Below are 13,502 nucleotides of genomic sequence, written 5' to 3'. Positions count from 1 at the left end.
GATCCAAAATTATTTTTATTGAAGGTGATGTGACTTAACTTACTGACAAACACCATTAGGAGAAGCATGGCTTTATCAGATTTTTCTGTCTCTAAATCTGCGTAACCTGAGCAGTGAGCGTCGAGTCATCCTGCAGGGCAGATTCCAGCAAACTAGCCCTTGATGACAGAAGCTCGTTTTTGAGCTGAATTAAGTAACTTCAATGGCAGAGCATACCTTTGCCTGGAGGTTGAAATGTCCTAACAAAATACAGTTGTACAAATTGTAGCTTTGGATCTGGGGCCACTTCATGATTGGGATGCTCTCCCTCCCACTGTAAAGCCGAATTATGGAACAGTATATTGGTGGGTGTGACAACTCTTATGGACTCTAGCTGCGGAACTTGCCATCGGTTCTGCCAGTGGACAAGAAGATCATCTCATTGAAACTTGATATATACAGGGGGGGGGGGAAAACGTTTTAAAGCATGCTGGCACCAAACTGCCATTCAAAGTATTCGCCGTGCTTAAAGACTGTTAATGAGGTGACAAAAATAGAACATCTGACTGATGCTGTAGTCCTACTGGGATACGGACGGAGATGCAGAGGTAACTAAGGTGCTGGTTTCCTATTATCTTTCATGTTTCTTTATAATCTTCTGCTGGCATCACTATAAGCCACAATTCATTCAAAACTGAGGAGCACTGAAGTTGGAAGTTATAAAATGAAATACAATGGGCTCTCTATTAGTGTTCATCTTTTCATTCCTGGTGGTATACCCTAATTTCTCTACAGGCAACATAAAATCCCAGTGCTTGTCTGTAAATAAGAAACGTGTTGCTTTGTTGTCATCCTGGTTTATTCATTCTTTATCTCCAGGGATATACAGTTCAACAACGGCCATCTCAAAAGTATGTCACCTGTACTCACCTTTTGGTGAATTTCTTTCTCCAGCTTTATTCCATAATTATTCAGTATCTCTCAGCTCATTGATAGCAGTTTGCTTTTTCTGTCAGCTGCCATTCTTATATCAGCAGGGATTTAAAATCACAAGCAGCTGCAGACTGACAACTGAATTGCTTCTTGACACAGTGTGCTCTAGGAAGTGGAGTTGTGTTCTTGGAACGCTTCATGCATGGCTGGTATGAGCGATGTTGTTTTGTTATGATAAATATACCGCCGTATACACTCGTGTTTAACTTCTCCCAAGGATAAGTCTGGTCTTGATTTTACATATAATTTCCAGTATTTTATAATGTCCGTCGTATAAGTCGAATGTGGAAAACTCACTCTATTGGTCCAAGAGATTATGATATGCTAACGCCCACCTGAGAGAGTAACCATGGAGCACACTACTGTGCCTACATGACCACACAGTTATACCCGAACTATACCGAAGCAACATTTGCACTGTTTTGTGTTTTTTGTATCTCACACCCTCATATACCTTTATCGTAAGGGCATCCCTTATCTACAATGGAGTGTTCGATCAGAAGAAAATATGAAGCTTATTTTTAAATTAAAAATTGTTGAAGTGGCAAAAGAAATTGGTAACTGCGCTGCTGCAACAAAACTTGATGTGTCTGAGAAACTGATGTGAGATTGGAGGAGGCAAGAAGATGAAAAAAAAAGTGTCGTATTTTTGAACAGGCATATGAGTCGGGGTCTGATTTTATGATCGATTTTTTAGGTTTCAAGACCCAAATTATACGCGAGTATATATGGTACTTTCTTTATATTACAGAAATACAGTACTTGGTGAAAATTTGGAATGCCATGACATTTCCTTAAAATTGTTTAAATATAATTGAATTTTCTGTTTGTGAAGTGGAAATGTTAATACATTAAAATGTGCAGATTCTTCACATGATCTTTAACTACATCAGACTTTGTTACACTTTTCTACTTAAATTGGTCTTCCCCACCACAACCATTGGTAACGTCTGTATTTAAAACAGTTTGACTTTATGTGCCTGTAACTTCCCAAATGTAGTAATACTGTCCTTTCCTGAATATATCATTTGTTTTCTGTTGGACAGTCACACAATTTCCTTTGTTGTAAACAGTATGTTTTCTTCAAAAGAGAAAAGTTAATCCTATTGCTGCTCTGCTCCATTCAACCTTGCCTTTGTGCCTCAGATAAATTTTTTATTTATTATTTTGACTGCACTCTATCTGCAACACATGTAGTTTAGTTTTTTGTATTTTATCCAGGACATGTCTTATTGGTAGTTGTCAAATCAAATATTTTAAGTAGGTTTTTATTGTGATTTTTGATCTTTATGGATCAGCCTTTGCCCAATACTTGCTTTTTACCTTCAAGCCTGTAATACACCAATGTAATGTTCCAAAGTGCAGTTGCACACTTCTTTTCCTGAATGTGCAGTACTCTAGAAACAGACTGATTTTCGTCATTTGTTAATTTTTTTTTCTAGTGTACCATTTAAGAAAGAAGCTTGCAAAAGAAATTACACCAGTGATTCAGATGAGGAACCTATCCCACAAGGAAAAAAGAAGAAGAATTTTGACGACACACTTTCAAAGCCCTTAGACACTGGCCTGTCGCTAGCAGAAGATGAAGAGCTGGCGTTGCATTTGCTCAGCAGCAGGACCTAATTATTTTCTCGAGAGGTGCTTTGCTGGTTCAGTTTTCTGTTTCTGTGATCATTTCCACTAATATTGATTCGTCGGAAGGACAGCTGGGCTCTTTGCTATCAGTGATAAATGTGCTTATGATGATTCTAGACTGATTTCAAAAGCAAGTTATTCTTGAATACAACTAAAGATAAAAGTATGTTTTACATCCTTAGACTATGCCAGACATCTTCAATTTGGTTTCACATGAATGTTTTTTTCTGGTTCGGAAATGCATTTCTTTTAATACTGGACTGTTTGCAAAGCAATTCAAGATTTTATCTGTCGAGCCTTATAAGGTAAAGAAAAAGTGATCATTTTGGTTCATTTTAAATAGCAAATGTAACACAATCTTACAAAGCAGGTGGATGATTATTCTCATAAATATGTCATATTGTCATCTATGTTAGATTAAGCAAAAGAAAAAAAAAAGTCTTCATGAATAATTTTGGAACCACCCAAGCAGGAACAGTAGGAGGCGATTTTAGCTACAAGGAATTTATTATAAGTAATATTGTTCTTACTGCATATAAAACAATATCCACTCATTTTGTAGAGCAGTTTTTTCAGGGAATTTACTTATTACTTGTTCTTTATTCTGAAATAATATTTTCTATGATGCCCATAGTTTAAATAAACCATTTGCTGTTGTTTCATTTTCAAGTTTGTCGTCTCTTATGAGTGCTTGTCACCTGCTTACCATCATAAGGTGAGTTGCACAATATCCAACATACCCCACTCTGTTCTTTTTAATGTTTTCTGGAGGTGAGTTTGTGACAGTGCAGGTGAAAATACCCTGCCCAGGGTGCATTTATTAAAGAATGTAGAAGGACAATTGGCTTGTTTAACTCACCTGAGACAGTCTGCTTAAGGCCAGATTCTCATCCCCGGGTACGTGAGACAGTATGGCTACAGTTATTCATTCACTTGCAAGTGCAGAAAATAGCCTGTCTGTTATTGACAAAAAGTTGTACCCAATATGTAGCCTCTGCTTATCTTTCAGATATGGAAAGAAGACTGGAATACTTGGAGAGAATTAAATACAGATGTTTGAAGAACATGCAAAGTCCTCCTTGGGACTGGTTTGGAATTCAAAGCTAGGACTCTGAAATTGTGACACAGCAGAACTAGGCGCTATGCCCCAATGCAGCTCAGCACAGGTAGCCTTCACTTAGCATAAAATGTCCCCCAACCTCTGACCTTTTCTGTCAACAAATATATAATATATGTTACATTTGACCTGACATAACATGGAGGAGATAGCTAAAATAGACATGCCAAATAACAGTGTTGATTCTTTTAAATACTGCTGGAGAAACAAACTCCAGAGCTAAAACATGGACTGATCAGCTTTGACCTGAGATGGCAGGACACATGAGGCTGATTTGGTTAACTCTGACAAGAAAAGGATTGGAATCCTTCAAGCATATGACAAGTTGAGGCCACAGGTATTCCTTAAGCTGAGAAGGTCCATGTGGTTGATGGCTCTTTCACATCATCGTGTCGATTGCCAGTGTTTCAAGATCAGAGCATTTAGTCTTGTTACTCCCCAAGGTTTAATGACCCTAAATGATCAGTAAAAGTAATAGAAGCCTCACAACCAGATGGACAGGTTGGAAATAAAGACCTTGTTGAAACAGTTGAATGCTACTTTTCAAGCAGGCTAAACCACTGAATATGTAACACAAAATAAATACTTAAGGCACAAGTCAGGAGTTGTGGGTTTGATAACATGAACAGGAAAGAAGCAAAGATGTGCAAAGCTCCATTAAAAATCTGCAAGCTAACAAAAACAGCTTGTTTAAATAGAATAGATAATTAGCATAATATAGAATAATAATAGAGATAATTAGATAATAGAGAATAGATAATTAGCAAAACTACAGTAACTCATATGAGAGTACAGTGACCACCACTGCGAGTGACTCTGTGACCTGGTGAAGTGAGTGTGGCAGAGACAGAGAGACAGGATCAGCATCATAGATAGTGTCCGGATCATTGGTGCCCTCAAAGTAATCCTTTAAAATTCTGTTACTAGCATACATTGCTGCTGAATTTTGCATGCTGGGAAATGTGAATTAAAACACATTAAAGACAGGTGTGTGTATGTTTGTCAAGATCAATAACCCCTTTTTTCCCCAACTCCATTACTGTCCTGAGCTACAGTCTTTTGTTTTAATTTAGAAAGATTGTTCCCATCTGCTGTGCCTTACCTTCGCCCTAACATGCGTCCATCCTGATGGGCAGACAGCTTAGGACGGGCTATCTACAGAAGCAGAAGTGGTGCATGTCCTTCAAAAGAGACAACAAAATCGTTCCACTGCTAGACACTCTGCTACATTAATTTGTTACAAAACCTTAAATTTGTGCCCCAGATAAACTGCATTTCATGTATTCTTTTTCCTGCAGGTTATTGGCATCACATGCATTTTTTTTGTATTTTTTTGTTTTCAGCAAGCCTGGCTGATTTAAGTGAATTTTTTAAATAATGTTTTAATAAACAAACCCTCATCCTTAGGGAGGCACCTAATTGTGAGACACTTTATTCCTCTCCCAATTGCAGATCCATCTGTAAATATTACTCACAGCCCTTGAGTGTTAATTAGTAATCTCTTCTGAAAAACTGTGTCAGACCTCTTCTGAAACACTTATTTATTTTATCTTCAGTCAGTTTAATACAAGCTCTTCCTGAAGTTTGTCACCCAGAATGCAGCTGTCCGATTAATGCCATTCAGTCCCAGTCCCATGTACTGTGTAAGTGAATGTCTGATCATCCATACACACTGCTCATGTAAGACTGACCAGCGTGAAGGTGGAAAATTTGATGTTTACCCTTTGATAATATTTTCCATTTAAATTCCTACAGTGCCATGCAAACATATTCATCCCCCTTGGTGCTTGTCTCGCAATACAACCTAGAATTAACATTGATTTTTGGGGGGTTAGCACCACTTGATTTATATGTCATGCTTAAAAAGGTGCAAAATATTTTTTATTGTGACGCAAACAAAAAAAAAAAAACAACCCAAACCTTGAATGTGCATAGATATTCACCCCTCAAAGTCGATACTTTGTAGAGCCGTTCCAGCTGCAAGTCTCTTGGGCAATGTCTCCATTATCTTAGCACATCTAGCCATTGGGATTTTAGCCCATTCCGCAAGGCAGAAGTACTCCACGTCCTAAGTCAGATGGGCTGCATTGCCATACGTTAATCTTCAAGTAGTGCCACAGATTCTCAGTATGGTTTTAAGGTCTGCGCTTTGACTAGGACATTTCAAGACATTCAGATGTTTCCCTTTAAACCACTCCAGTGTAGCTTTAGCGGTACGTTTAGGGTCATTGTCCTGCTGAAGCTTCATCCCAGTCTAAAATCTCTGGCTGACTGAAACTGGTTTTCAACAAGAATTGCCTTGGATTTAATGCCATCCATCTTTCCTTCAATCCTGACCAGTTTTCCTGTCTCTGCAGATGAAAACATCCCCACAGCATGATGCTGCCACCACCATGCTTCACTGTGCAAAGGTTGTTGAAGTTGGATTTGCGCCACACATGGCATTTCCCATGATGGCCAGAAAAGTCCATTTTAGTCTCATCTGACCAGAAAACCTTCTTCCATGTTTGGGGAGTCCAACACATGCTGTTTCAAAACTCTTAATGTGTTTTTTCTTATTTTTTTCTTTAAACAATGACTTTTTTTCTGGCCACTCTTTCATACAGCCACACTGCTGTGGAGTGTATGGCTTAAAGTGGTCCTGTGGACAGATACTCCCATCTCCGCAGTGGATCTTTTTAGCCCCTTCAGTGATATCTTTGGTGTCTTTGTTGCATCTCTGATTAATGCCCTCCTTGCCCGGTCTGTGAGTTTTGGTCGGTGGCCTTCTCTTGTCAGGTTTGTAGTGGAAACATATTCTTTCCATTTTGTTATAATAGATTTAATGGTGCTCTGTGGGATTGTGAAGGTGCTAGTCTTGCTCCATGCTCCCTCTTCCAATTTTGGGAGCCTCTTGAACCCAACACCGTTAGTAATGTAACCGGATGAGCTGACAGATGAGGGCAAATCACACTGGGAGCAAGGGGGATGGTGTAAAAGTGTTAGTGCTTTTATTTAAAACAAACCAAACCGTGTCCAAAGTGCAGCGCTTGAAAGTTCCATAAATAAATAATCCATAAAAACCACAAGTGACAAGTGGAGGTTCAAATCCATAATAAATAAATCCTTTTAAAATGAGGTTAAAATTAAAAGGCTGGAAGCAGTTCCTTTTCAAACACCTTCTTCCTTCTAACTAGCGGGTCCCCTGCTTATCCCAACGGGCTTTGCAACAGGGGAGTCACCCTACCTGCAGCTGCAGCTGACCTTCCTCTGGTCCGGTTGCCTTTCGTTCCCTGGCTATGTACAGCTGTCTCACCGGACTGATACTTGGGTTCCCCCAACGATCAGGGTGCCCACGATGGGGCTGAGCCTTCCGCGGGGAGCCGTCAAACTTCTTGGTCACTCCAGCTCCTTGAAATCGCTCCGCTGGAGCGACCACTTCAAATTGCCTCCTCGAGTGTTGGCCACACATTCCTTCTGGGGCTCTACTCTCAGCTGCCTCTCTTGCTCGCTCCTGCACCGGCTCTCAGCACCTCCTGCCTCCTTCTTCCTCTAACTTCTGCTCCCTCTTTCCTTCTCTCCTTTTTTTTTTTTTTTTTAACTCTCCCATTCCGTACTCACGCTTCACCTTTAATAATGGGGATGTGGCACAGGTGTGGTGATTAGCAGCTCCGGCATCAGTTACGGACACGGGCGATCCTGCACCTGTGCACTTCAATGCGGAAACGGCCACACCCACATCGTGCCTGGGGAGCGCTCCCACCACACTACCCCGCCCCCTCCTTAAGCCGTGAGTACTGCGATTATTTAATTAAAAACTGCCCATCCGTTCAGAGCCACAGACCTGCTATATCACAAGGATATTTTTTTATAACCCAACCCTGATCTATACTTCTCCACAACTTAGTCTTCATGTTGCTTGCTTAGTGGTGTTCTAGAGTCAGGGGCCCTTCAGAACAGCTCTATTTATACAGACATCTTGTGTCTGTACGGGTCGGCTCCATGCTTCAGCCAGTTGCATCTCAGGAGTCTCTGGAACCCGCCACCTCCGATAACGAGCCAGCAAGGGGTAGGTGCAATAAAGGTGCAATACTGCTTTTATTAAAAACCATCAAAAAACAAATAGTGTCCAAAAGTGCAGTGCAAATCTTCAATAAACAAGTAATCCATTAAAATAAGTGAACTGTGGAGGATAAAAATCGCATAAATACCAGGTTAAAACCAGGTTAAAATTATGCAGGAGTCTTCTCTTTAAAATCACAGTCCCCTGTACTTCCCAAAAGGCGCAGACACCCTTCAGTCCAGCTTGTATACCCACTGCCCATCCTATGGCGATCCACAGGGTGCCACCAAACCTCCACCCCTTCGACTCCCGCTGCCTTCCCGGACTTACATGGAGAGTCCACTGGTATATTGTGGTTGCTCCTGCTGCCTGGCTTCTCAGCAGGAGCAACCTTGAGCCCCCTCTTAATCTCTGTCTGCATGCTCCTTTCCCTGGGGCTCCATTCCCATCTGCCTGCTTTCATTCCATCATTCTGGCTCCCTCATGCTCCTGCCCTTCTCTCATCTTTTCATTAACCTCCATCATTTCTTTTCATTTCTCCTTTCTTTTTTTCATTTCTTCTGTTTTCTCCTCTTCCCTTTTCTTCTGCTGGCTCATCCTTATATGCCTCCATGGGCTCAGTATTCCAGTCACACACTACAGGAAGCCGATGAAGCAACTGAGACTTATACTGCACACTCACATGAAGAATTGTCTCGCCCCAATTACTCCACCAACCCCCTGCAGCTGCCCACCCACGGAGAATGAGCCCGCCAATGAATTATTTATTTATTAGAAATCGGCCACCTTTTCCTAAGCTGCGAACCCACTGTACCACAGACTGACCATGTGACATTCTGACTGCACACAGGTGGACCTTCATTATGTGGACCAGATTTTATTTAGGGGCTTCATAGCAAAGGGGATGAATTTATGTGCATTCACAACTTTTCAGTTTTTACTTGTTTATATACAGTACTGTGCCAAAGTTTTAGGCAGGTGTTAAAAAATGCTGTAAACAACGAATGCTTTCAGAAATATAAATAATGATTGTTTATTGTTATCAATTTGCAAAATGCAAAGTGAGCGAACAAAAGAAAAATCTAAATCAAATCAATATTTGGGGTTACTACCTTTTGCCTTCAAACCAGCATCAATTCTTATACAGTGCATCCGGAAAGTATTCACAGCGCATCACTTTTTCCACATTTTGTTATGTTACAGCCTTATTCCAAAATGGATTAAATTCATTTTTTTCCTCAGAATTCAACACACAACACCCCATAATGACAACATGAAAAAGTTTACTTGAGATTTTTGCAAATTTATTAAAAATAAAAAAATTAAGAAAGCACATGTACATAAGTATTCACAGCCTTTGCCATGAAGCTCAAAATTGAGCTCAGGTGCATCCTGTTTCCCCTGATCATCCTTGAGATGTTTCTGCAGCTTAATTGGAGTCCACCTGTGGTAAATTCAGTTGATTGGACATGATTTGGAAAGGCACACACCTGTCTATATGAGGTCCCACAGTTGACAGTTCATATCAGAGCACAAACCAAGCATGAAGTGAAAGGAATCGTCTGTAGATCTCCGAGACAGGATTGTCTCGAGGCACAAATCTGGGGAAGGTTACAGAAAAATTTCTGCTGCTTTGAAGGTCCCAATGAGCACAGTGGCATCCATCATCCGTAAGTGGAAGAAGTTCGAAACCACCAGGACTCTTCCTAGAGCTGGCCGGCCATCTAAACTGAGTGATCGGGGGAGAAGGGCCTTAGTCAGGGAGGTGACCAAGAACCTGATGGTCACTCTGTCAGAGCTCCAGAGGTCCTCTGTGGAGAGAGGAGAACCTTCCAAAAGGACAACCATCTCTGCAGCAATTCACCAATCAGGCCTGTATGGTAGAGTGGCCAGGCGGAAGCCACTCCTTAGTAAAAGGCACATGGCAGCCCGCCTGGAGTTTGCCAAAAGGCACCTGAAGGACTCTCAGACCATGAGAAAGAAAATTCTCTGGTCTGATGAGACAAACATTGAACTCTTTGGCGTGAATGACAGGCATCACGTTTGGAGGAAACCAGGCACCGCTCATCACCAGGCCAATACCATCCCTACAGTGAAGCATGGTGGTGGCAGCATCATGCTGTGGGGATGTTTTTCAGCGGCAGGGACTGAGAGACTAGTCAGGATAAAGGGAAAGACGACTGCAGCAATGTACAGAGACATCCTGGATGAAAACCTGCTCCAGAGCGCTCTTGACCTCAGACTGGGGCGACGGTTCATCTTTCAGCAAGACAACGACCCTAAGCACACAGCCAAGATATCAAAGGAGTGGCTTCAGGACAACCCTGTGAATGTCCTTGAGTGGCCCAGCCAGAGCCCAGACTTGAATCCGATTGAACATCTCTGGAGAGATCTTAAAATGGCTGTGCACCGACGCTTCCCATCCAACCTGATGGAGCTTGAGAGGTGCTGCAAAGAGGAAAGGGCGAAACTGGCCAAGGATAGGTGTGCCAAGCTTGTGGCATCATATTCAAAAAGACTTGAGGCTGTAATTGCTGACAAAGGTGCATCGACAAAGTATTGAGCAAAGGCTGTGAATATGTATGTACATGTGATTTCTCAGTTTTTTTATTGTTAATAAATTTGCAAAAACCTCAAGTAAACTTTTTTAATGTTGTCATTATGGGGTGTTGTGTGTAGAATTCTGAGGAAAAAAATGAATTTAATCCATTTTGGAATAAGGCTGTAACATAACAAAATATGGAAAAACTGATGCGCTGTGAATACTTTCTGGATGCACTGTAGGTACACTTGCACAAAGTCAGGGATTTTGTAGGATTATAGTCAGGTGTATGATCAACCAATTATACCAAACAGGTGCTTATGTGAATTTCCCATTTGGATTAATAAAGTATCTATCTATCTATCTATCTATCTATCTATCTATCTATCTATCTATCTATCTATCTATCTATCTATCTATCTATCTATCTATCTAATGATCATCAATGTCACATGTAGGTTGAAACACAGTCATTAACTAAATTAGAAACAGCTGTGTAGGAGACTTAAAACTGGATGTGGAACAGCCAAACTCTGCTACCAAGGTGAGGTTGTGGAAGACAGTTTCATGTCATGGCAAGATTGAGCACAGCAACAAGACACAAGGTAGTTATACTGCATCAGCAAGGTCTCTCCCAGACAAAGATTTCAAAGCAGACTGGGGTTTCAAGATGTGCTGTTCAAGCTCTTTTGAAGAAGCACAAAGAAACAGGCAACTTTGAGGATCATAGACGCAGTGGTCGGCCAAGGAAACTTAGTGCAGCAGATGAAAGACACATCAAGCTTATTATCTTTGAAATCGGAAGATGTCCAGCAGTGCCATCAGCTCAGAACTGGCAGAAACCAGTGGGACCCAGGTACACCCATCTACTGTCCGGAGAAGTCTGACCAAAAGTGGTCTTCATGGAAGAATTGCAGCCAAAAAGCCATACCTCCCTCCTGGAAACAAGGCCAAGCGACTCAAGTATGCACGAAAACATAGGAACTGGGGTGCAGAAAAATGGCAGCAGGTGCTCTGGACTGATGAGTCAAAATTTGAAATATTTGGCTGTAACAGAAGGCAGTTTGTTCGTTGAAGGGCTGGAGAGCGGTACAATAATGAGTGTCTGCAGGCAACAGTGAAGCATGGTAGAGGTTCCTTGAACCATGGTGGGGCTGCATTTCTGCAAATGGAGTTGGAGATTTGGTCAGGATTAATGGTGTTCTCAATGCTGAGAAATACAGGCAGATACTTATCCATCATGCAATACTATCAGGGAGGCGTATGATTGGCCCCAAATTTATTCTGCAGCAGGACAACGACCCCAAACATACAGCCAAAGTCATTAAGAACTATCTTCAGCGTAAGGAAGAACAAGAAGTCCTGGAAGTGATGGTATGGCCCCCACAGAGCCCTGATCTCAACATCATTGAGTGTGTCTGGGATTACATGAAGAGACAGAAGGATGTGAGAAAGCCTACATCCACAGAAGATCTGTGGTTAGTTCTCCAAGATGTTTGGAATAACCTATCAGCCGAGTTCCAAGTGTACCTAGAAGAATTGATGCTGTTTTGAAGGCAAAGGGTGGTCACACCAAATATTGATTTGATTTAGATTTCTCTTTTGTTCATTTACTGCATTATGTTGATTGATGAAAATAAATGATAGATAGATAGATACTTTATTAATCCCAATGGGAAATTCACAACACTTCCATTTTTGAAAGCATTCTTTGTTTACAGCATTGTTTTCACACCTGCCTAAATCTTTTGCACAGTACTGTAATAACCCCCCGGGTTATTAAAAAAAACACAATCCAACCTCTGCTCCTTAGGGACAAGCTGACAGAGATGGGAGTAGATTCATACCTGGTGGCATGGATCGTGGACTATCTTAAAAGACAGACCTCAGTATGTGCGTCTTGGGAACTGCACGTCAGACATTGTGGTCAGCAACACAGGAGCGCCACAGGGGACTGTGCTTTCTCCGGTCCTGTTCAGCCTATATACATCAGACTTCCAATACAACTCGGAGTCCTGCCACGTGCAAAAGTTCGCTGATGACACTGCTATCGTGGGCTGTATCAGGAGTGGGCAGGAGGAGGAGTATAGGGACCTAATCAATGACTTTGTTAAATGGTGCGACTCAAACCACCTACACCTGAACACCAGCAAAACCAAGGAGCTGGTGGTGGATTTTAGGAGGCCCAGACCCCTCATGGACCCCGTGATCATCAGAGGTGACTGTGTGCAGATGGTGCAGACCTATAAATATCTGGGAGTGCAGCTGGATGATAAATTGGACTGGACTGCCAATACTGATGCTCTGTGTAAGAAAGGACAGAGCCGACTATACTTCCTTAGAAGGCTGGCGTCCTTCAACATCTGCAATAGGATGCTGCAGATGTTCTATCAGACAGTTGTGGCGAGCGCCCTCTTCTACGCGGTGGTGTGCTGGGGAGGCAGCATTAAGAAGAAAGACGCCTCACGCCTGGACAAACTGGTGAGGAAGGCAGGCTCTATTGTAGGCATGGAGCTGGACAGTTTAACATCTGTGGCAGAGCGAAGGGTGCTCAGCAGGCTCCTATCAATTATGGAGAATCCACTGAACAGTGTCATCTCCAGACAGAGGAGCAGCTTCAGCGACAGACTGCTGTCACTGTCCTGCTCCACTGATAGACTGAGAAGATCGTTCCTCCCCCAAACTATGCGACTCTTCAATTCCACCCGGGGGGTAAACATTAACATTATATAAAGTTATTGTCTGTTTTTACCTGCATTATTATCAATCTTTAATTTAATATTGTTTTTTGTATCAGTATGGTGCTGCTGAAGTATGTGAATTTCTCCTTGGGATTAATAAAGTTATCTATCTATCTATACTAGCTGTGTAAGCCCGTGTTATAAAAATCCCAGGGTCCTAGAAACTATTGAAATCATCAGAAAAAAAATTGAAATGTACAGATGTCAGGTAATTGAAAGGAACTACTCTGGGCATCTCTCTCCTAGGAGGATTTATGTTGCCGACGTGCTCACATCATTTGTGCATTACCAGCTAAGCAACTGTCTTTCTTCAGAGGTTTCACTTTGCCGAAGTGCTGGCCTCGCTTGTGTATCCTCAGAGGTGGAGCCCTTAGCCCGACTCCACCTCTCACTTCTGGGCCAGACAGACACACACACTTCCACACGCAAACGTTTATATACAGTTTAAGATAC

At 41.8% G+C, this 13,502-nt stretch overlaps 1 protein-coding gene across 1 annotated transcript in view; it reads left to right on the top strand.

Annotated features, from left to right (window-relative positions):
- ddx10 (DEAD (Asp-Glu-Ala-Asp) box polypeptide 10) overlaps positions 1–3,276 on the top strand; it is a 459,716-nt gene extending 456,440 nt beyond the window's left edge. The window contains 1 exon segment of the mRNA XM_028799405.2: positions 2,415–3,276. Coding sequence (XP_028655238.2) covers positions 2,415–2,595 — 181 coding nt within the window. The 3' untranslated portion in view covers positions 2,596–3,276.
- Positions 3,277–13,502: the final 10,226 nt, after the last annotated feature.

The sequence above is a fragment of the Erpetoichthys calabaricus genome, chromosome 4 (genome assembly GCF_900747795.2).
Source record: "Erpetoichthys calabaricus chromosome 4, fErpCal1.3, whole genome shotgun sequence".
In the NCBI taxonomy this organism is placed as follows: domain Eukaryota; kingdom Metazoa; phylum Chordata; class Cladistia; order Polypteriformes; family Polypteridae; genus Erpetoichthys; species Erpetoichthys calabaricus.
The sequence above is the reverse complement of the archived record's forward strand: the minus strand, read 5'-3'. Positions and strand labels throughout refer to the sequence as shown.